The 20,926-nt window shown below is 57.9% G+C and overlaps 1 protein-coding gene across 4 annotated transcripts; it reads right to left on the reverse strand.

Moving 5' to 3' along the window:
* Positions 1-530: 530 nt before the first annotated feature.
* TBKBP1 (TBK1 binding protein 1) lies at positions 531-18,137 on the reverse strand. Of its 4 annotated transcripts, none has more exons than XM_037809364.1 (10): positions 18,077-18,137; positions 15,904-16,163; positions 15,346-15,468; positions 14,982-15,086; positions 13,675-13,855; positions 12,906-13,078; positions 12,630-12,691; positions 4,082-4,200; positions 3,092-3,819; positions 531-2,057 (listed from the first exon to the last, which is right to left on the reverse strand). In XM_037809364.1, the coding sequence occupies exons 2-10, from the start codon at positions 16,126-16,128 to the stop codon at positions 1,929-1,931; spliced, it is 1,845 nt and encodes a 614-aa protein (XP_037665292.1). In that variant the 5' UTR covers positions 16,129-16,163; positions 18,077-18,137; the 3' UTR covers positions 531-1,928. The 4 variants fall into 4 exon arrangements, with proteins under 4 accessions (XP_037665292.1, XP_037665293.1, XP_037665291.1 ...); XM_037809365.1 differs by lacking the exon at positions 18,077-18,137 and adding an exon at positions 16,529-17,491; XM_037809363.1 differs by lacking the exon at positions 18,077-18,137 and having other exon boundaries at positions 15,904-16,338.
* Positions 18,138-20,926: the final 2,789 nt, after the last annotated feature.

Raw genomic sequence — 20,926 nt, forward strand, 5'->3', positions numbered from 1 at the left:
CAGAGTCGATGAATAAGTAGTTCAGGTCCTTTTTGCAGACGGAGAGCACAGCCCTGGCTGGGGCAGAGGTCGTGGGTTCACGACCCGGCTCTGACCTCCCAGGCTGCTCTCAGCCTGGGGCCCAGCCCTCCCCTGTGCCCAGACCCATAAGAACATGCACCATGGGTGTTCCTCCTCTTTGAGGCTCGGGCCTGGCTCCTGACATGCAGAAATCATTTGATGAATAAATAGCTACTGATAATAAACCCTCGAGGCTTCAGAACCTCCACCTGCCAGGCCCGCTGGGAGGGAAAATTCAGGAGCCCCAAGACCTGCTCAGAGCTGGGTGGCTGCTCCGCCGTGAAGACATCCTCTGCTGCTCCGAATCTGTTCTAAACCAACTCCAGGGCATGAGCCATCTGCGGCCACCCTGGAATCGGTGTGCACCAGACACCCCCCCGCCCATCCAGCGCCCACCCATCCATGGCTGTGGGTCCTGCTCCCAAGAGTTCTACCCCCACCCCTGCCATGGAGGGCACAGACCAAGCGCCGATGGAACAGGTCAGTTTTATTTGGACTTTCAACTTGTTCAGAGCACGGGGGTCCCGCCTCCCCTCTCCAGTCCCCCTTCCCCATCTCCCCTCCCTGGGGGGACACTCGGGGTACAAGGACATGTGTTTCTGGAGTCCTGGGCCCCTTCTCCGCCTGACACACCCCTTCTCTCCCCTGCGCTGAGTAGGGGAGGGGTGTGAGGAGGTGGGCGTCTGGAAGAGCTGGATCAGAACCGTTGGCACATGCACTGACAGTGGCGCCCAGTGGCACCCGCCCGGGGCTGAGCCCTGGGAGTGGCTGGCCATGGAGGGGGTTGGATTAATTGTGGGGCAGCAGGCTCTCACCGTCGGGAGTTCCCCCACCTCAGCCTTCTGGCCTCCTGCTTACCCGTCCTTCTGAGGGTATGACTCTGAGGTAGATTTCACAGAGGGCATGGGGGCTGGGGGGCTGGGGGTGGGAAGGGGTTAGCTCTTTTGAAGTTGATCCCACAGCACCCTGGGCCCATTCTCATGTTCTGGCCTGGGAAGCAGGGGCTGATGACACCTGCTCAGTTAACAGAGGCTGGGTCACACGTGGGCCCCAGGGGACCTGTGGTGTCAGGGGCTCGAGTGGGGTACGGGTGGAGGGGAGCATCTGCCTTGACAATCTGGGCCTCAGTGCCAGGGGCACCGGGAGCAGGACAGGGGCCTGGGAGGCTGGCACAGGCAGGTCCCTGGCCTGAGGGTCATGGTGCAGGTCCCCCAGGTCCCAGGGCAGCCTTTTTTAGGCTGGCTCTGCCCAGGCCTCCAGGGTCCTCCCTCCTTGCCTTCCCCACCCTCTCTATTCCCCAGGATGGGCAGAGGGGGAGAACAGGGCTGGCCTGCCAGGAATGGCAAGAAACAAGATGATGTCCCCCTTCCCCCATGGGGGCCCATGCCATGAGCCCCGAGCTGGCATCACTGTGCAGAGCAGGCTCTGGGAGCCCAGAGGGTGGCACTCTCTGGACAGGGCACACCCTAGGAAAGATGGATATCTGGGGAGGGGCTGAGGGAGGTCCTGGAGTCCTCTGACACCCTTCCTTTCCCCCAAGCACTAGACACCTTCCTGGATCCAACCCTGTTTGAGAACTGAAAGGCAGAGGGAGGGGTGCCCCCTCCCCATCCCAGCCCAGATCCCCACCTCCCCAGTGGAAACCAGGGGGTTAGGGGGAGCCTCGGCCGACCTCCCGGAAGAGCCAGAGCTGAGTGGTGCCTGGGCCAGGGAAGATGGCACACACGTTGACTCAGTAGCTAGTGGAGGTATCTGGGGGTCGCCAGGGGCTGGGGTCCCCCGTGAGATTCATGCAGCATTCAAAGTGAGTGAGTGTTTGGGGGTGGCAGGACAGGGCGGAGGAGCAGCCAGTGGGTGGGGGAGGTGCCCTATATCTTGCTGTTCTCCAGGTGGGAGTCAATGTGTTTGACGAGGGCATCATCTGGGTACCCGACAGGGAAACCCAGCTGGCAGAGGGGGCAGCTGCGGATGTCAGAGCCCACTGTCTCCATCAGCAGCTGTGGGGAGAGAGGAGAGTCACTTATGGCCCCCAGTCACCCCCTCATCTCCCACAGTCCCCACATCCCAGCCTCCCTTCCTGGGTCCCAAGGCTGCAGAATGTAGAAGAGGTCTGGGCACCCCCACATCTCCCCCCAGCTCAGCCTCCACTTCCCTGACCCTGGGCACAGGGCCCCCGGGGAGGTGTGTCTGAGTCACTGCTCAGCCACCAGGACATCTGCAGTGATGAGGGAAGCCAAGACCCAGACCTGCCCCCAGAGTGACTAAGACACAACTCCCAGATAATACAAAGCAATGGATAATCCCAAACAATGTACAACCCAAAAATAATTTTCTGTCTGCCTTTGGAATATATTTTGGTCCTTTCAGGTGACAAGGGGTGGCTCTGACATTCAGGAAACTCATTATTTCAGTAAAATGATGGAGCCCTGATAGGGTTGTTTTCTAGGAGAGACAGAAAAGAGCAGGTGCACTGAGGCCTGATGGAGTGAATTGTATAAGCAAGTCCGTCCCTGTGTCTGCCCAAGACCTGTGGCGGTCATTCTGGCCACCATCAGCATAAGAACAAGGCTTACTAGGAGCCAGGCATTGTCTAGAATGCTCTAGTGCATAGATAATACACTTATTGTCCCATTCTGCAGATGAGAAAACTGAGGCTCACAGAGGCTAAGTAACTCGTACAAGGCCCCAGGGCTAGTCAGTAAGTGGTGGAGACCAGAAGCAAGGCCAGGACTGTCCCTCTGAAGACCACGCCCTACAACCCCCCCCCTCAGTGAACAAAGGCCCCCAATTCTTGCCAACAAAGGCCCCCAATTCATGCCGACAAAAGACCAACGGAGAGAGAGGTGAAGGGACCCTGCTATGCCCCAGAAAAGCGAGGAGGGAGAGGTGAGGAGAGGGAGACCGGCCTTTCAGGGGTGCACGGTTTACTGTTGATACCCAAGAGGGGAGGGTTCCCAGTACGGAGGGTGGCGCTCTCCGGCCTCTACGTCAAGGTGAGGGTGTCCAAGGGAGGCGGGGCGCCCGCACTCACGTTGATGGACGGCCAGGACTGCGCGTGCTCGGCGTGGGCGTAGGCGGTGGCGGCGGGCGACTCCGGGATGGGGAAGCCCGCGCAGAAGGAGGCGCAGCGGATGGTGCCCGCCTCGGGGCTGGGCGGGCTGGTGGGCACGGCCCACTCCTCTTCTTCCGACGGCTGCTTCTCAAAGCGCAGCCGGATGCCCTCGAAGGCGCGCCGCGGGCTGAGGGGCCTGCCCGGGCCGTAGAGCTCGCCGCCATAGGCCCGGGGCTTGGGAAGCGTGGACGCCTCGGCCTGCAGCCAGGGCGGGGAGGCGCCCGTGTAGCCCGCGCCCTCCGCCATCTCCGAGTAGCTGCGCCGGCCCTGGAAGCCGGCCTTCACGTGGTGGCTGGGCGGCTTGGCGTAGGCCCGATCGGCCAGCGTCCTCTCCCCCGGCGGCGGGGGCGGCGGGGGCCGGGGCTGCGGGGCCGGGCAGGTGGGGGGCGCCGGGGAACGGCGCTGGGGACTGGGGGACTGGCTCGGCGGCGGCACCGGGGAGCGGCGCTGCGGGACGGGCGACGGGCAGGAGGGCGAGGCCGGCGACCGGCGCTGCTGGGGCGAGGGGCACGGGGGCACGGGGGAGCGGCGCTGGGGGGCCGGGGACTGGCTCGGGGGACACGGGGGCGCCGCTCGGGCGGGCGGGGATGGTGAGGGACACTGGGGGGCCGGGGAGTGGCGCTGCGACAGCGGCGAGTGCCTCTGGCCTGGAAAAGAAAGCAGGGTGAGGTTGGAGGTGCCAAGGTGCGGAGAGAAGACGTCAGAACCCGGGGAGCCAGGGGCTTGCCCGGCGACCAGTGCCCACCCCTCCCTGTCCCGTCCCCACCCTTCCTCTCCTCCCAAGGCCAGGGAAGAAGGACCAGGCAACGGAGAAAGGAAGTCGAGGGCAACGCCCAGGATGCAGGATGGTTGCCATAGCTACCCCCCTCCATCCCAAGTTCTTCCCCTTCCCAGCAACCCCCTTCTCACCGCCACTCCGGGCCTGCTCCTGCAGCAGAGTCCTCAAGATCCTGCCCTGCAGGGAACTCAACTCCCGAAGCCGGCCCAGCTCTTCCGTCAGCTCCGTGTAGGCCAGCGCCAAATTCACCCTGAGGGACATCCCAGTCCCCCAGGGTCAGGGCTTGACCTCAGCCCGCCCTGACCCTGAGGTCAGAGGGCAGGGAGTGGGGAAGAGGAAAAGGGAAGCGAGTCTACTGTCACAGCTGTGGAGGAAGAACTGGCTGCCCCTGCAACTGGCCCATCCCCCTCCCCTCCCCTCCCGGGCCCTCCCACCTGGGGAAGTCCTCTCCCCGCCTACAGATCCAACTCGGAGGCCCCCTCTTCCAGGCAGCCTCCCCTCTCCTCCAAGAGAACCTTACACTGCTAGGGCAGTGGGTCTGGGCAGGGGATGGGGAGCGCAGGGGAATCCAAGAGGTCCCTGAATCTGTATGTTCACCCCTTATTGTCTGTGGACCTGAACACCTTTCAGTACAGGTGTGAATGTTTTTCTGATCTGTGCAGAAGCTGTGGTGATGAATAAAACACAGATTCATCAAAAAGTGTTACTGTATTTATAGTAGCTTTTGTCACTGAATTTTCTCAAACAGCGCATACTAAAAGTATAAGCACAATTGTGTGTTGGAGGGGATCCATGAAAAGAGTCTTCACCTTTGAAAAGATTGGGGCCACAAAGAGCTCAATCCCGAAAATGAAGATGTGGCTTCCTGGCTTGGCAAAGGCACCAACTGATAAGATAACCTTGAGCCCAAGCCTGTGGTCTGCTCTTGCCTCCATCTCAGAGCTGCTTCCGAGCGCTTTTCAGTCCCCCTCAGGATCTCCTTGCTGTCTAACTCCAGGGAGCCCCTACACTCAACAAGTGCTGTACACTGCACACCTCCAGGGGGCGCCACTCACAGCCTTATCAAAGGCTGCCTTGTCCTGGAACTTTACTGGGAGTTCCCTGACATCAAGGAGTAAATCACTGTACTTATATTCCCAGCACCTTGTCCAGGGCTTGGTACCCAGTAGATGTTCAATAAGCAGATAACAAATGGAGCCTCTCCATCCATTTTTCTTTTTTCTTCCCTTTCTTCCACCCCACTTCCTGCTCAGCTGTCCTGGGCACCCACCCTCACAGCTCTGGAACAGACTCTGAGTTTAGCAAGGGACACCCCCCACTTCCTTTTCCTTTCTCTTTGGGTCTCTTTGAACCCACAGCCATCGAAGGTTGTCGCTCTCAGCCCTGCCCCTCCCTTCTCTCCCTCCCTGGCCTGCCCACTCCAGGGAGCCGTTCCTGACCTCACAGGAGGCTCTGCCACGGCCCGAGTCACTCTCTGCTTTCATCTCTGTTCTAGGCTTGGACAGTGCCTGAGACCTCCCTAAAAGCAGGGATTTGGGGTTTCCTTGGATCTTCCCCAACCTCACCCTCTCCAGAGGGGACTCCAGAGCTTTATGGAACTTGGGACCAGAGGGAAGTGGCAGGCAGTGGCTCAGTCACCCCAGAGGTTCTCCTCACAGGGGAGCTCCTCTTGACCCGGGAGCTGTAGAACCCTGAGCAGGGCAGAGAGGTCAGGGAGGGGGACTAGACTCCCCCAGACCTCAGGGCTCTGTCCCATCCCATGGCAATGGACAGATAAGAGAGGACAGGTGAGAATGGAAGAAAGTGAAGGTAGGTGTGGGAGAAGAGTGTGAGAGTGAGTGCTTGTGCTTGTGTGTGTGTGTGTGTCCCCACCCAGAGGAGAGGAGGGGAAGTCATGAGGTTAGGGCTTGAGAGGGCAGGAAAAGCTGAGGGGGACAGGACAGGTGGCCACTGTGTTTCCTTGCTCTCTGCTCACTGGTGGGCTCTGGGGCAGAGCTGGCAGGTGGTGGGGAGACAGCTGCCTTCACACAACAAGACTATTTTTAACCCATTTGGGCCAAAGCCAAATTACTGCCAACAGTCGGGACTGGAGGGTCAAACCCCCTTTGCAGGGAGGATGAGTTGTCACTGCCCATCTGATGGTGGACAGGGATGGACAGGAGCAGGGAAGGAGTCCTTCTAGGATCCCTGGCCGCAGCCCCGCGGCCCTCGACACCCCACATCTCTGCCTTCAGGTTTGCCGAGTCCTGTGCTCCCCACCTCATCTCATGGGTGCAGCGGAGGAAATGGCATCTCCCCCATCAGACTGGGAGATCCAGGTATGTCTCCCATCAAATCAGGGACTCTCCGAGGGAAGACTCCTGAGGGCAATCCTGGGGCAGGAGCTGTGCTCCCCCTTCAGACAGGAGGCTTTTGGAGCCAGATCATGCTGTTCCCTCAGAGGTGGATCCGGGAGGGGGCTCTGGGCAGGGCACTGATGGAGGGGTCTTCTCTGTCCCAGCAGCCACCGTGTCTCTCCCCACCCCCTTCACTGCTGTATCTCAGGTGACAGATACAGGTCATCGCCTTCACACGCCGCCTTGGAGATCTCACCTGCCACACTCAGTTCCCAGGCCCTTATCTACCCTGCTTGCCTTCCTTCCCTTGTCAGGAGCTACTCCAGCTTCCACTGCCCAGCTCCTGGCTCTCTCCTCACAGTAAAACAGACAGGGCAGCAGGGAATGGAAGGAGAAAGCCCCTAGCCCAGAATACCCAGCCCCTCTCCCAGCTCTGGCACCAGGGGACCTGGCCCAGATGGGTACTGTCCTCCCAGAGCCCCAGGCAATCCCCGCAAAGACCTCTGGGGCTCTGGGCAAGGTGACCTGACCCCCCTAATGCCCCATGGCCCCCTGGGACCTCCTCTTCCATCGGGCCACCTCTTCCCCACCTCAAGGTGCACAGGCCCGGGCTGCTGAATATGCTAACAACCTGAATGACTCACATTAGAAAACACTGCCAGTTCAGTGGAAAAAAATCTCAACTTCACAACACAACCAAGAATTGCACACGTGCACCTCAATACACAGTCTATTTCCTGGCTTCCTGGCCCACACCTGAGGCACTATTTCCTACCATCATGACTGTTTGGGAAGAACAGGTCAGGTGAATGGCAGATGGTTGCATTTGTGTGCTTCTTTATTGCTTAAATTATGGGGAAAAGTTCTGTCTGCATCTCAGAAAAGAATCACAGAATATCTATCTGTAGGAGCACTTACCACAGGCCAGGCACTGTGCTAAGAATGTAATCTTCACAACAACTCTACGATGTTGGCACTACTATTATCTCCATTTTACAGAGGAGAAAACTGAGGCTTAGAGAGGTTAAGTAACTTGACAAGTCATAAAATCTAGTGGTATTGGAGTTGCTGGGACTGGAGCTCCAGGTTCCCAGACTCCAAAGCCCTGGGGACTTAATAACCACTATGCATACTGCCTCCCCAGAGAACCAGGAAGCGGGTCAGAGGGTAGGTGGGAAGGCAGCAGAAGGGAAGATGCTGCAGAGGGCAGAAGTGGCCTGAGAATTGCTGCCCCTGCCCTGGGAGGGGAGAGGAAGGTGCTAGACATACATGGAAGTGGAAGATCAGACCAATGAAGAGGCTGGCTCAAGGTCACTGAGCAGGGGTGGGACGGAGCAGGGATTCAAACACACACTCTTGGCACCTCAGCCTGCTGAGCTGGCATCTTCCAAGGAGCCAGAGTGCAAACGGCAGAACTGGCAGGAAGGCGAACGTGGACACCCTCAGCTACAGATCTTTCTACCCTTTGTTGACTTATCCTTTCATTCCTTCTTTCCACGAATAATTTGGGGGTCTCAAAATTCATCTGGCACCTGTTCTGAAGCAAGGAAACAATATGCTTCATTGTTATTGATAAAGCAACTGAGATCAGAAAGGTTAGAGGCCATAAAGGCCTCTTTCTGCCTACCAGCTGTGAGATACACGGTTTCCAAGTGCAGCGTCTTCCCCAGGGAAGTTCACTGGGTGCCTTGTGCTGCATGGGAGCTGCAGTGAGGATGCAGTGGGCACGGAATGCATGATTACAACTAGGGATGGGCCTGAGGTCAGGATTAAAACTGGGATCAGGGTCAGAATAGGAATGCGGTCGACGGTTTTCCTGCAGTCAGGATTGTGGACAGAGTTGGGGGTCAGGATTAGGGATAGGTTTAGAGTCAGGGGTGGGATCAGAATGAGGGTTAAGATTGGGTTCAGGATTAGAGCTGGCCATGTGGTCCGAATTGCAGTCAGATTCAGAATTGGGAGGAAAGCAGGTGGTGGCGTGCCCAGCACGTTCATCATTGCCTATAGCTGCCCCCAGCCACCTCCCCACCATGGGGGAATCGAGGGACCAAACTTTCTACCACCCACGGGCAAAACCACCGCCAGCCTTCCCACCCGACCCTCGGGGAGGGGACCCAGGCACCCGGCCGCGGAGGGGACTTGAGGTTGCGGCCTGGGCAGAGGAAGTCGCCTTGCAACAACTCAGTGCTCCGCCACTTCCTTTCAGGCGCCTTAAGCCCCTTCACCCCGCTCGGCCAGCTCTGACTTGCGGTCCCTAGAGCCCGGCTCTGCCTGGCAGCCCTGTCAAGCTTCCAGCACAGCCAGATGTTCACTGGTCTCTAGAATCTCCCCAGATTCAGCTGAACCCAGCAGCTCACAGTGGGGCTGGAAACCAGAGATCCCAGCTTGGTGGGGTGGCCATATGTCCCAGTTGGCCCAGGACTGTCCCGGTTCGCACTAGTCCCAGGATGAATGTTAATAGTGTCCCCCTTCACTTTCAAAAGCAGTCCGGTTTGAGCAACAAATCATCTGGTTGCCTTTCATATAGGGGCCTCCTAACCTGAACCAGAAAAATGCCAGGGAACTTGCTGGGTATTCTGCACTTAAATGGATTACTTAACTTCTCTGCACCTCAGCGTGTGCATCTGTAACACAGGGACGATACCTACATCGTGGTTTTGGTGAGAATTAAATGAGGTTTTGTAGGTAAATTGCCTTGCAAAGTATATGCACAAAGTGTCAGGGGAGTGCCTGGAAGGCAGGTGGAAAAAAGGGGAAACCAGTTTTGATGCTTTTTTTTTTTTTTTTTTTTTTGAGACACTGGTTGGATGACTTTGGTTTAAGATGGAGGGGAAGACGTGGAGTTTCCCTTGCAGGGAAAGAGCATGGGCAAGAGCTGCTGCTCTCTGCCTTCCTGGAAGGGCAAGGGTCAAAGACGGGGGTTTAAGAGGCCACTGATCCCTCAGACCAAAGTCAGTTGGGAGTCCGGTGCCCCCAACCTCAGAGCCCGTCCCCTCCCTCGGGGGGCTCCCAGGGCCACAGGTGCTCAGGAGTTAATCCCTGTGAGCTCTGGGTGCCTTGGCTGAAGGAGGTTTGAAAAAAAAGGAAGTAAGGAGGGTGAGAAACGTGGAGGGGAGGCCCTGGGTGCGCTGGTTCGGGGGCATGAGGCTAAGCTCAGGGCACATGGGGGTCTCTGACTTCCGTCCTGACCCACACTGCCCTTGACCTCCGTGCAGAGTTTCCATCCTCTCTCTCCGAGTTCACACTTCTCCCCCACCACTAACCGCAGCCCACGCAGAGGCTTGTGGGCGGAGAGAGGGCTGGGAGGGTGGGCGGAAAAGGGCCCCTGCGGCAACACTGAGCCCCCCATGTTGGGAAAAAAAGAAAGGCCTACAGTTTTCCTCTTGTCACCCATACTGCGCCCCCATCCTCTCCCTGGGGCCCCTCCCTGATGACCCCTCATTTCCCTCATGGAGCCCCCTCTCCACAGTTTCCCCTCCACCCTCAGAACTGGCCACACCCTCAGAAAGGCTCCACTTGGGAACCCCGGCCTCTGAGCTGGGCCCATCGTTGAGGGGGCGGTGGGCTCTGCACCTCTGTCCTCAGTTGGGACCCTCCTGGGGTCGTCTCACCTCCCTGTTCATCCTTAAGAGCGGGGTGGGTGCCATTCTGGCCACCTCCCTCATCATCTCCCTCCGCCCCTGAGTGACCCCCAGAGCCTCTTCCTCTGGGGCCATCTGTCCCCTGAGCACTGGCCACCAGGAGCTGGGCTGGCCAAATGGTAGGGAAGTCCTGCCCCAGGGTCAGTGCTGACAGACTGCAGTCTGGTCTGAGCCCCCACTTTCAGAGGACCCCAGATGACCAGAGGCTGGGGCTGGAGCTGCCTTCCAGGCCTGCGCCCTTGGGCTCAGGGAAGGAGCCCTGGGGGAGAATTACTGGAGATAAGGTCTGATTCCATGTAAGGGAGGGTACATTACCAGCCAGAACTCCCACTGTGAAACCGGCCGGGAGGGAGTGAGCTCCCCATCCCTGGAGGTGTCCAAACTGAGGCTGGGTGAGCACCTTTCGGGGATACAAAAGATTCCCACATAGGAATAGGCTGGACTCAGGAATGTCATTGTCCTGCTCTTCAGCTTTCACATCTCCCGGATCCTCCTCATCCCAGTTAAAGCACCACCTGGATCAGCAGCCTCTGGGCAGTCCCCTCCTTGGAAAGCTGACAGGTAAAATACCCACTAGCCTGGAGGGTCGGGCAAAGTAGAAGGAAGAGGGGGCGGCTGAGGGGGGAAAGGGAGCTGAGAGCAGGGGACTGAGGCCTCCTCAGTGGGAGGACAGGGGAGGGAGCACTCAGAAAGCAGCCCATTACCAAAAGGAGCCGAGTTTATAAGAAAATAAAACTACCGGGGGAGTGAGGAGCTGGCGAGACTTCCTCTACCAATTAATTCTTGCCAAGCTGGGGCTGTCCAGAGAAACTCAGCCTGAAAGAAAGCATGAGGCGGGGCGGGCAGGGCCTGGCTGGCTCTAGGTGCGAGATCCAGGAGCCCTGAGGCAAAGCCCAAATTGCGGGGAATAGGGAAAGCATCCGGGGGTCACCTCTGGTAAGGCTGGCTCAGGACAGCTTCCAGCCAGCCCAGCCCCCTGAGGCCAAAGGGAGTGGGTGGGCTGGTGCCCTAGAGTGGGAAGGGTAAGGGGCTGTTCTGGCTGGAATAAGCAGCCTGGGTGATACAACCTCCAGATGCACCTTCATGGGATGGGTTCTCGGTCACTTGCTCACATACACCCCTGGCCCCATGGGAGTGGCCACCCCCTTTCTAGACGACCCTCCCCCACCCCCAGACCAACATGACCTTCCTCTTACATCTCTCAGCAATGACTGAGCCTGAGCCTATGATGGAAATCTGGGGTCCAGAGAGGTAAAGCCAGAAAAGCAAAGCTACTCAGCTTCCCAGGAACGATCCCTGGGATTGAAAGTCTGGATGTTCAGACTCCAGCCTTGCCCAAACAGTCCTCCCTCAGGGTCCACTGTTTGGGGGAGCCTTTGCAGCTAGTCTTTTAAGAGGGGGTTGGACTCTGATCTATAAAAGGCCCTCCAGCATGACTTTTGGGACAAAGCTAGGATTCTAGAACATGCATGTGTGCACGTGCATGTGCTAATGTGTATGTTTCTGGGTCTGTGTATGTGTGTGTGTGTTCCGTGTCTGAGCACATAAGCTAGGACGGGTTCTGAGCCCTTGCCACAACCTAGGGCGGACCCTCTCTGCAGAGCCCCCCATCCACACCCCCAGCAGCCTTGCCACAACCTAGGGCGGACCCTCTCTGCAGAGCCCCCCATCCACACCCCCAGCAGCCTAGCTAAGGGGTCCCACCCATCAGTTCCACACACTGTGTTCTCACCCCCCAGCTATCACAGCTCCACCCAGGCCCTTACCCCAGGGAGGGGAGGAAGGCAATGGGTATCCCCAGTAGGCCAGAAGCTGGGAGGAAGATGAAGATGAAGCTGCTGGGAGATAGGACCCCCAGCTGGGTATCTGTGCAACTGAACATTAGTTCCTGCCCCCTCTGGGCCTCCCCTCCCCCTCCAATGAGAGTAGGGAGTCAGCCACACACCTCATCTCAAGGGAGAGGACTTAGGCGGAAGGAGGTTTGAGTTCTATTTCTCAGAAAGTGGGAGAGGAAGATTTCTGGTGCGGATGTGACAGGCATCAGGCTGCACCCCCACCCTTGCTGCCCAGTGCTACCCTAGAAGCCCCCACTGACAGGCTTCCCACCCACACAACTCCCTTCCTACCCCCTGCTGCCCCCCATTCCTGGTAGGATTCCCAGGGGACACCCCAGCAGAGTACATTCTAATTCCCTACCCCGCTGCTGTGTGAACCCAAGGAAGCACCCCCCACACACACCCATTCTCTGGCCCTGAGTCTTCTCTCTCCTGAGATAAGGAGGTAGGGGTCGACAAATTCTGAAAGGGACATCTCCTTCCCCCCCTACCAGGGAGGGGAAAGTTAACCCAACTGGCAGGGCCTTGTTACCGATATTGAAAATGGGGCCCCGGAGAGGCCCAAAAACTCACTGGGGAACACAGAACATAGCAGCAAAGCAGCCAAGTAAATCTCTCTGACCCCTCGATAAGAGAAGGGATCAGGTCTCAACTGGACTGTCCCAGAACCTGAACACTCTCAGAACCTCACCTCCTTCCTGCACAGGATGCAGAGCCACACCAGCCACCCAGAACCACACTCCTGAGGGCTGAGAAGAGGTCACCGAAACAAAGCAGAGGGAGGAAAAGCGAACCCAAGGGCGTGCTGGGATGGCCCCCGCTGAGGTGCGGAGGCTAAGGAGAAGAGGGATTGCAGGCTTGACTTACTGATCATCCCCAATTCTTTTCACCCAGGCCATGTCCCGCTCCGACTGGTTGGAGGCCAAATCCTAAGAGGGAAGATAGAGAGGTCAGACCTCAAGCTCCCTGTCGCCTGGATCTCTCTTCTTCACCATTCCCAGGGCGAGTGTGCACTCAGCGAGGAAGGCCCAGTCCTGCACAGAGGCAGGAGGATGGACCAAATGACCTCTGGAGGTCATTTACTGCGGTGCTCCAGGGGTACCAGAGCAGCATCCTGGGGTCTGCCACCCCCCTGCCCTTTACCTGGGCCCGAGTTTCCTGCAGCTGCTTCAGCTCCCCCTGTAGCCGCTCACACTCCGCCTGGAGCTGCTCCTCCCGAAGCTGAGCCCCCCGAGCCTCTCCCTGGGCAGCCTCCAGAGCCTCTTCCAGACGCCGCTGCTCCAGCTCACTCATGCTCGGCGTGGGGCCTGGCCAGCCTGCTCTCAGGGAGAGGAAATGTCAGCTTGGGCCCTGCTGCCAGGCACCCCCTACCAACTCCCAGATGAGCACAAAGTGAAACAGGTGGGACATTAACAGGAGGCATCCGAGAGAGAGCCAGAAGGTTAGATACTCAGGGATGAGAGATATCTCTACAGAAGGCAGTGAGGAAGGATGGACTGAGGTACATTTTCTAATCTTATGGGAAGCCAGGGGGGAAATAAGAGGGCTCTCCAAGGCTTCCCTGGCCAAACACAAGTCTTCAAGCATCCTCAGGGGCCTCCTAATCCCAACAGAGGACAGGCAGGGGGACTCTGGGTGGGGCCGCCCTCTGCTGGCGCACAGAGGAACTGCACTGGGGCAGCCAGGGGTGGATCAGTAGGGAGAGGGATGTCAATGGGAGAAATTGGGAGAATGGTGGATGAGAAGAGGGATCAGTTGGTTAAAGGAAATGAGGTGAATATGGGAGAAACTGAAGATATTAGAGTGGGATGTGGAGTACGAATAAGAGAAGCTGGAGGTATCCAGTGGTGTTGAAATGGGGGTTGGTGTGGGGACTTGGGGGTGGGGAAATCAAGGGTCGCTGAGATCTCACCATGACTCAGGCTGGCTCCCCCTCTCAGTGCCAGGTAGTGCAGGTCCAGATCAGTACAGGGTGGGGCAGGGGCAGGAGAGGGGCTCAGGCTGGGAAAGGCTGCATCCCGGAGGCCTTGTTGCTGACGCAGCTGCTGCTCCAAACCACAGATCTGCCGCAGGTGGGTCTCCACCAGAGCCCGCTGGAGGGGCAAAAAAGGGGTGAGGGTCTGCACAGGACCAGGGCACCCCAAACCCAGGACTTCCCCATGTCTGGATAGTCTTCACCTCCCAAACCAGGGCAGAGATCCCCAGGTCACACATCCCAACCCCACTCTCCAAGTGGCCATGAGGGCGGTCTCCTCTCCCAGCCAGCAACTACAACACAGAAGATAGTTCTGGCTTTTGCCCTTGCAAGGTCAAGGGTAATGCCTCTTCCCTGTCATTAACACATAGGGACACTTATAAGAATACTCAGCCCCTGGTCCAGACATTGCCACCCTCTCTGAGCCATGAAATAACTTACATTTGAATATCATGACTTAACCATTCTGGGCTTCATCTACCTCATCTACAAGATGGGGATAATGATGTCACAACTACCTCCTAGGGTTGTTATGAGAATTAAAATGGGTCAGTACATGTGAAGAGAAGAGAATGGTACCTGGCACATATTAAGTGCCACTTAAGGGTTAACTATTATTAATAAGGCAAATGCCCCCCAGTCTCCAACTGTTGTTATTAATCACTCCCACTTTTCAGAGGAGGGAATGGAGGCTCAGTGACTCAACCAAGGTCACAGCTAGGAGCTGGCAGAGACCACATCTCATGATTCTCACGCCTGCCCACATGCTCACACGCACAGCCATACCCTGACCGAGAATCACACACATGCCATGATCCACACTACCAGTCACTGACACCCCTGTTCTCCTCTGCCCTCATCACACAGCCTCACAGGCACAGTCCTACAGGCAGAGGGACAACCTGGGGTGAGACAAAAACATGTACACAGAGACACACTCTCCCCCCCGGGTCACTCGCAAAGTCTGGATGCCACACATACTGTTGCATCCTGCACTGCATGGCTAAGATGTACATAGAGTCCCCCATAGCCTGGATGACACACATACACATACACATACAGTCTCACTTACCAGGCCAGAAGGCACTCACAGACACACAGGAACACAAGTGGGTGCACACCACACACACACACAGGGTTGCACATAATCCCTCACAGGGTTGGGATGCTCATCCAAAACTACACACAAACACACACACAACCAGATACACATCCTTGAGCAGCCCCAGCCCCCTGGGCCTCACCATCTCCCCCAGCTCTGTCTCCAGTTCACTCTTCTCCACGCAGAGTTTCTCATAAGCCTGGATCATCTCCCCAAGCTGTTCTTCTTGCTCCTTATTCTTCTGCAACTGGATGGGGCCCAGCAAGGGTGGGGTGCACACCACAGAGTCAGTCCATCCTTGACTTGGGGGCTGAGGTGCTCCCCATGCCCCCCTCCCCCACACCAGCACCCTGTATGGAGGGGGAGGAGGAGCTGCAGTCAGATCTAGAGAGGACTGTGGCCATCTCCAATCAAGGGGCAGAAGGCCATAGGCTGTGGGAGGGAGTATCAGAGACAGATTGGAGCAAGGGGTTCAGGGAGCTTGGGCTGAGGCAGGGAGGGCTCACCTCATGCTGGAACTGGTTGAGCCGTTGCTGCAGACTGACCTTCTCCACCTCCAGCAGGGAGCCATCCTTGATTTCGTACAGAGAGAAGCCGTGCTCCTCTCCAAAGTCACTGATCAGCGGGTACTGTAGGCAGAGCAGGGCCCTGAGGAGGTCAGGTCCCCTGCCCATGCCTCAGGCGCACTGTGCCCCTGCCCCATACCTGCCCAAGAGTCCTTACCTCTCCCTCCCCGGTGGGATCCTATACATCCCAATTCCCATTGCTGTAGTCATGTTCCACTAACCAGATCCTTTTTGGTTCCAAAGTCCAGCCATTCCAAAGCAGGTCCCTCCTGATCCCTTCCTGCTTGGCTCTCAGCTTCTCTGGAGCTCCCATCCAAAGCAACCACATCCTTCATGGGAGACCCTCAGGCTACCAAGGATCTGACCCTGACCCCTCTTTAGGATCCCTGGAATCTCTGTGGACCCCCAGTTGCTGCCACCCTCGTGAGCACGTGCACGCGCGCACACACACACACACACAAACACACACAACCAGGCCCCTTCTCTCCAGGTTCTGACCTTGATCTCATAGACTTTGAGGCGGCGACGGAGGGTGGCATTCTCCCTCTCTAGGCCCCCCAGCCGCTCCTTGATGTCTCCGTAGGCCGTGATGAGAGCAAAGTGAGAGGCGGAGCACATGTCCCCCCCCAGCGAGGGGTCTCCAGGGCCGTCCAGCCATACTTCACCAGGCCCCAGAGCCTCCTGGGTCAGGATACTTATGTCGTCCTCAAACATGGACTCCATGGCAAGGGTCCAGGCCACGGCCCACACTGGGCCTCCTGGGAGAGCAGGAGCAACCATGGGGAGGGCCGCCTGGGGCCCGTCCTGATACCCCTCATCCTACTCCCAAGGCTCCTGGGGCCAGCGGAGAGCTCAGTGGGGGACTCCTACACCCCCTTCCCAGATTACTAAACCCAAATGTCTTTCCTGCCTGCTGCCTTTTAGGGAAGGGGGTGGGGCCAGCGGAAGCAAGGGGGTGGGGGTGGGGGTGGGTATTGGGGTGGGGGGTTGGGCGTTGTAAGCCAGGCAGCAACTCCTTCCAGAAGGTAGAGAGCTAACTTCCAGCCTGCCCTTACACTCTCCTCGGCCCTGTCTCCAACCAGGGTCCCCGGCCTCACTTCCCCAAATACCTCTCCCCAAATACCTCTCCTGCAAACTCCTCATCCCTTGCCTCTGGCGCCCCAGGCTCCTCCCCAGGGCAGGCCCGGTGCTTCTCCAGAGGGTCAGCCTCGGCACCGTCAGCACATCCTCTGCTGAGGCTCCCGCCCAACTTCCCAGCTTCCTCCCACTGGGTTCCAGAGTTCAGGAAAAGGAAGTGCCTCCCCCACGGTCACAGGGCTGTGGCAACCTTCCAGTCTCCTGGCCCCTGACCTGGGACCTACAGGATGTACTAGGCCGAGTGACAGAGCGAACAAGAAGAGGGGAGGAGGGGGCTCTGGGAGAGGGCCAGGGGCTCAGGTGAGGAGCCACACTAAAGAACTCCCAGGTCTGTCCCTGTGCACCCACATACAGGGAAATGGGGAGCCCTGAGAGGGGGCAGGAATGACTCAGGGCTGCCGAAAGAGTAGGCGAGGGGGTGCGTGTGTGTACTTCTCCGGGCCCTGTTTATGAATGTGTGTCTGTGGCTGGCATGTGTGGGGGGAGTGTGTGTGTCTGTGAATGAGTGTAGGTGTGCCACAGTCACTGCCTCAATGAGTGCGTTCGCGGGCTGAGGAGGTCGGGGGATGGAGTTGGGGAAGTGGCCCGTAGGGTGTGTGTATACGTGTGTTTGTGTGTGCGCGCGGGTGTGCACGCGTGCGTGAGCGTGTGTGAAGGGTGGGCACGTTCGGGGCCGTGTGTCACGTGAGGCACTATGGGAATGTCCGAAGTGTGTGCGCGCACGCCCCGGCGTGTGTGCGCTTAGGAGAGGAGGCTGAGCGGTGAGGTGGGAGTTGAGGCAGTGGGGACCCCGAGCTCCCGCAGCTGGGCTGCAGGAGTTCCTGGTGTGAAAGGCTCAGGCCCAGGTCCCAGTCTCATCCAAGTGCCAAGGAAACGCGTGTGACTGGGTCTGAGTGCAGAGTGTGTGCGCGCGTTGTATGTAGGGCTGGCCCCACCTTTAACCCTTTTCTTCCCACGCCCATCCCCTCCCTCCCCCAGCTCCCCTCGCCCAGCGCTCACCACACACCCAGCCCCCGCAGGCCCCCTGCCCGCCACCTCGGGCCCAACCCCACTTGCGGGGGCTCGGTCCCCTGAGCCTCTCTCCGCATTCTTCCCCCGGCCCGGCGGCCCCGGGTGAGGGGAAAGGAAGGCGATGCGGACCGGGTGCCTCAATCGGCACCGGGCCCCTCCTGCGGCCCCTTTAAGAGCCGCCTTTTAAACCCCTTCAGCGCGGCCGACGGAAATTGTCGCCCCTCCCCTCTCGGGGGCTGAAACCACGCAGCCCCCTCCCCGCGGCCCGCCGAGCCCCGGGCCCCGAGCCCGCCCTCCTCAGGCCGGAGGAAGGGGCTCCGGAGGCGGTGCGGCCTGAGGAGCGGCGGCGGAGGGGAAAAGAAGGGAGTGCGGCCGGCCGACGCCAGATCCTTCCCCTCCTAGTCATCCTGTGCCACCTGCCAGCCAACCTCCCGCCCCTTCCTCCTGCCCACCCTGCGACCCCCAGGGGCCGGGCCCCGGGGGCTGCTCCCTTCCCCCCGCCCTAACCCCGGCCGGGACTCACAGCTGCTGCCGGTTCCTGCTTGTAATCGCAGCTTCCCCCCTCTGCCTGCTCCCTCCCCAGACGGGCACCGTTGCCCCCACCCCCCTGGCACCGCGATCTGCTCCTCGCCCTGTCGCCGCCGCCGGGTCTCTCCCCACCCCCCACCCCCCCAACCCCCTCCCTCCCTCCCTCCCGCCCCGCTCCTCCTCCGCCGCCGCCGCCTCCTCCTCCCCGGCTGCTCCGGGTTTCTCCAGCTGGGAAGGCGCCCCGGACCCCGCCGCTGCCACCACCACGTGGCGAGGGCCGGCCGGCCCCCGCGGCTACGGCCCGACCTGGCGGCGCGCCGGGCGCCCACCCGGCTCCCAGCAGCGCGCGGAGGCCGGCGCTCGGTGCCCCCTCCCCGACCCCTCCCCAACGCAGTGTGGCGTGGCGTGGTGTGGTGTGACGGGAGGCTTGTACGGACAGGGCAGGGGCTCAGCTGGTGCTTTGGTTTTTTGGTTTGAGGCTGTGTATTTTGGGGGGAGATGGGGCTGTTTGTTTGGATTGTTCTGGTCTTCATTGCTTTTATGAGAAGGAAGATGTTAGACCTCTTGCTCTTGGGGGAGAAAGCATTGCTCTCTTGTAAATACACTGAATGTAAGGTACAGTTGGAGGGATTCGAGTTAAGTCAGTAACTTCTTCGGAAGTGAGAAGGAACTAAAGAGGTCAGAGGTTCATTTAGGAAAGCAGAAGACTTTCTTCCCGCACATACATCCCCTCCCCCAACACACAGCCGCACCAACAGGCCAGTGAAATGACGAAAAACAGATTTCACCCTTTCCACAAGGACTATTTGAGCACCTGCCAACCTAGGCTGGCCGAGAGAGGCACGTTTTTGCCCACTGTCCACCGTGTGGCCTTGGGCGAGTTACGCAGCCTCCCTGAGTTAAGTGGGAGATAATCGCTGTACCCGGGAACCCTCATGAGGAAGAATGGGAATCGGAAGTAAAGGTGCCTGTGAGCACTCAGGTGTTCTGGTCAGCTTGGCCGCAGGTAGGGAATGGCATGGGGAAACTGGAGTATTCTGGCTAAAAAGCATCTTCTCAAGACAGGGAGATGGACAGAGAAACAAATCCTTCCATCTGACAAGCAAACCGAGACCCTGGAAGCAGGGTATAGGCTGGGGAGGGAGCTTCTCATAGGCTCAGCATTTAGCTGGGAAGCCCCCCAACTTGAAGGAGGGGTGGGAACCTGAGTTTACCAGAAAGGCTCCTGGGGGGATTTGAATCTGGAAGGAGCAGGAAGAAAGAAAAAGTTTCTTCTCTGTGAGCTGTGAGCAGCAGCAGCTGCTACCGTCTTCTCCCACTTTGGGAAGAAGATTGGACTGAGGGGAGAGCTCCTCCCAGAAGAGTCAGCAGGAACTCTGGACTCTCTCTTCAAAGAAGGGCGTTTTCACCGGCTTCCTTCCTCCTGCTGCTGCTGGGTTCCCTTTCAGTCTTCCCTGCTGGCACCTGCTCCCTTTTACAATCCAGAACATGGTTACATGAGGACTAGCCACTTGCCCTCTGGATAAGAAGGCAATCGGGCTGGGATGTTAGTTCATCCCACTGATCACAAGAGCTGAATGGGGTCACCTTCCCCACTGCTCCAGTTCTCTTTCAAAGCAGGAGGCCAGGTGAAAGATTGGAAGTGAGCTAGAAGGTGTGGGGTTGTCTCTGGACCCTCAGTGAACATGGGCTTGGCCACAAACTGGACCCGTGAAAACGACTGACGAAAGAAGCCACGTCCAAAACAGCAAGCCCTTTCTAAACTGGAAAGGGTAATGGGTCCGTGTACATAATGAGCACACCCTCCGTGGGATGAATTGTTAGCCCCTGCTGCTGCTGCTGGGGTGCTCAAGGAGGCATACTTGAGTCAATTTGCAGGGGCAGAGCCAACTGGTTCCATCCTGGGTTTTGGGCTGCAGGTGCCAAAAGCCCACTGGAGATCAGTTACTTCACTTCTCCATTTGAGAGAGCTGGAGATTGGACTGAAGTCTTCCAGGAACCCATGATATTAGCAAGGTTTGTTGTGGTACAGACACAAAAAGGTAAAAACCGGGAGCATGGTAAATGGGGCGGGAAATAGGAAGCTAAGGAAGGAGGAGAGAAGGGAATGTGTTGAACAAGCTGGTTAGGCACAAGCTGTAAAGCATTTTTCACTAGCATTCACAGACACGGTGAGTGAGGACCTGCCTCTCATAGTTTCTGAGAGAGACGGCTCCAACGCAGGGCCCGAGTCGTCCCTGTGTGTGTGTTTCCTCCTTGGAAACCATCGGGGAGAGACTGTCTCCCACTCCCAGAACTCTTACTCTGGTGAAAGACTTTGTCTTTCCTGCCCTGCTCTTGCCTGAAAAGAGTAGCAGGAGGTGGCATAAGCAGCCAGGAAAGAGATTGAATCAAAAGAAAACCCAGACGACTCAAATAGGATCAGGCAGGCAGGAAAACTGATGAGACACATGTGACAATGTAGGATCTGGTTGCCACTTTAGCCCTCCAATTCCTGACCTTAGAACTACCCTGAGACCCCAACTGCAGCTGCTGGTCTTCCATCAAATCAGAGGTTGTGGCAGTGGTGGAAAGACTTATTCCTTCACCAAGTCCCCAAATTCCCTCAGAGGTAATGCACATCCTCTAATAGAATTAGCAGCGTTTGGGGTGGCAATGGAGTGTGTTTTTGTTGTTGTTGTTGTTGTAACTCTTGACTGAAAACAGAAACACTACTTGTGCTTCAATTTCTCCACAACTGTGTTCATTTTTGCTATCTCCCTAACAGAATAAACATATTATTGAATACATGCTATGTGTTATCCACTAGAACGTGAGTGCCATAGGAAGATTTTAATTCACTGCT

This window comes from Choloepus didactylus, chromosome 18 (assembly GCF_015220235.1).
Source record: "Choloepus didactylus isolate mChoDid1 chromosome 18, mChoDid1.pri, whole genome shotgun sequence".
Classification (NCBI taxonomy): domain Eukaryota; kingdom Metazoa; phylum Chordata; class Mammalia; order Pilosa; family Megalonychidae; genus Choloepus; species Choloepus didactylus.

What these genes read in the sequence shown, in the direction of transcription:
- TBKBP1 (XM_037809363.1), bottom strand. Translation starts at nt 16,185, where the DNA reads ATGGTTGCTCCTGCTCTCCCAGGAGGCCCAGTGTGGGCCGTGGCCTGG. An exon ending in TCAACCAGTTCCAGCATGAG is followed by an intron (nt 15,087 to 15,345) that starts GTGAGCCCTCCC and finishes GGCCCCATCCAG; the next exon opens with TTGCAGAAGAATAAGGAGCA. An exon ending in AGTCCTGGCCGTCCATCAAC is followed by an intron (nt 2,058 to 3,091) that starts GTGAGTGCGGGC and finishes CTCTCCCCACAG; the next exon opens with CTGCTGATGGAGACAGTGGG.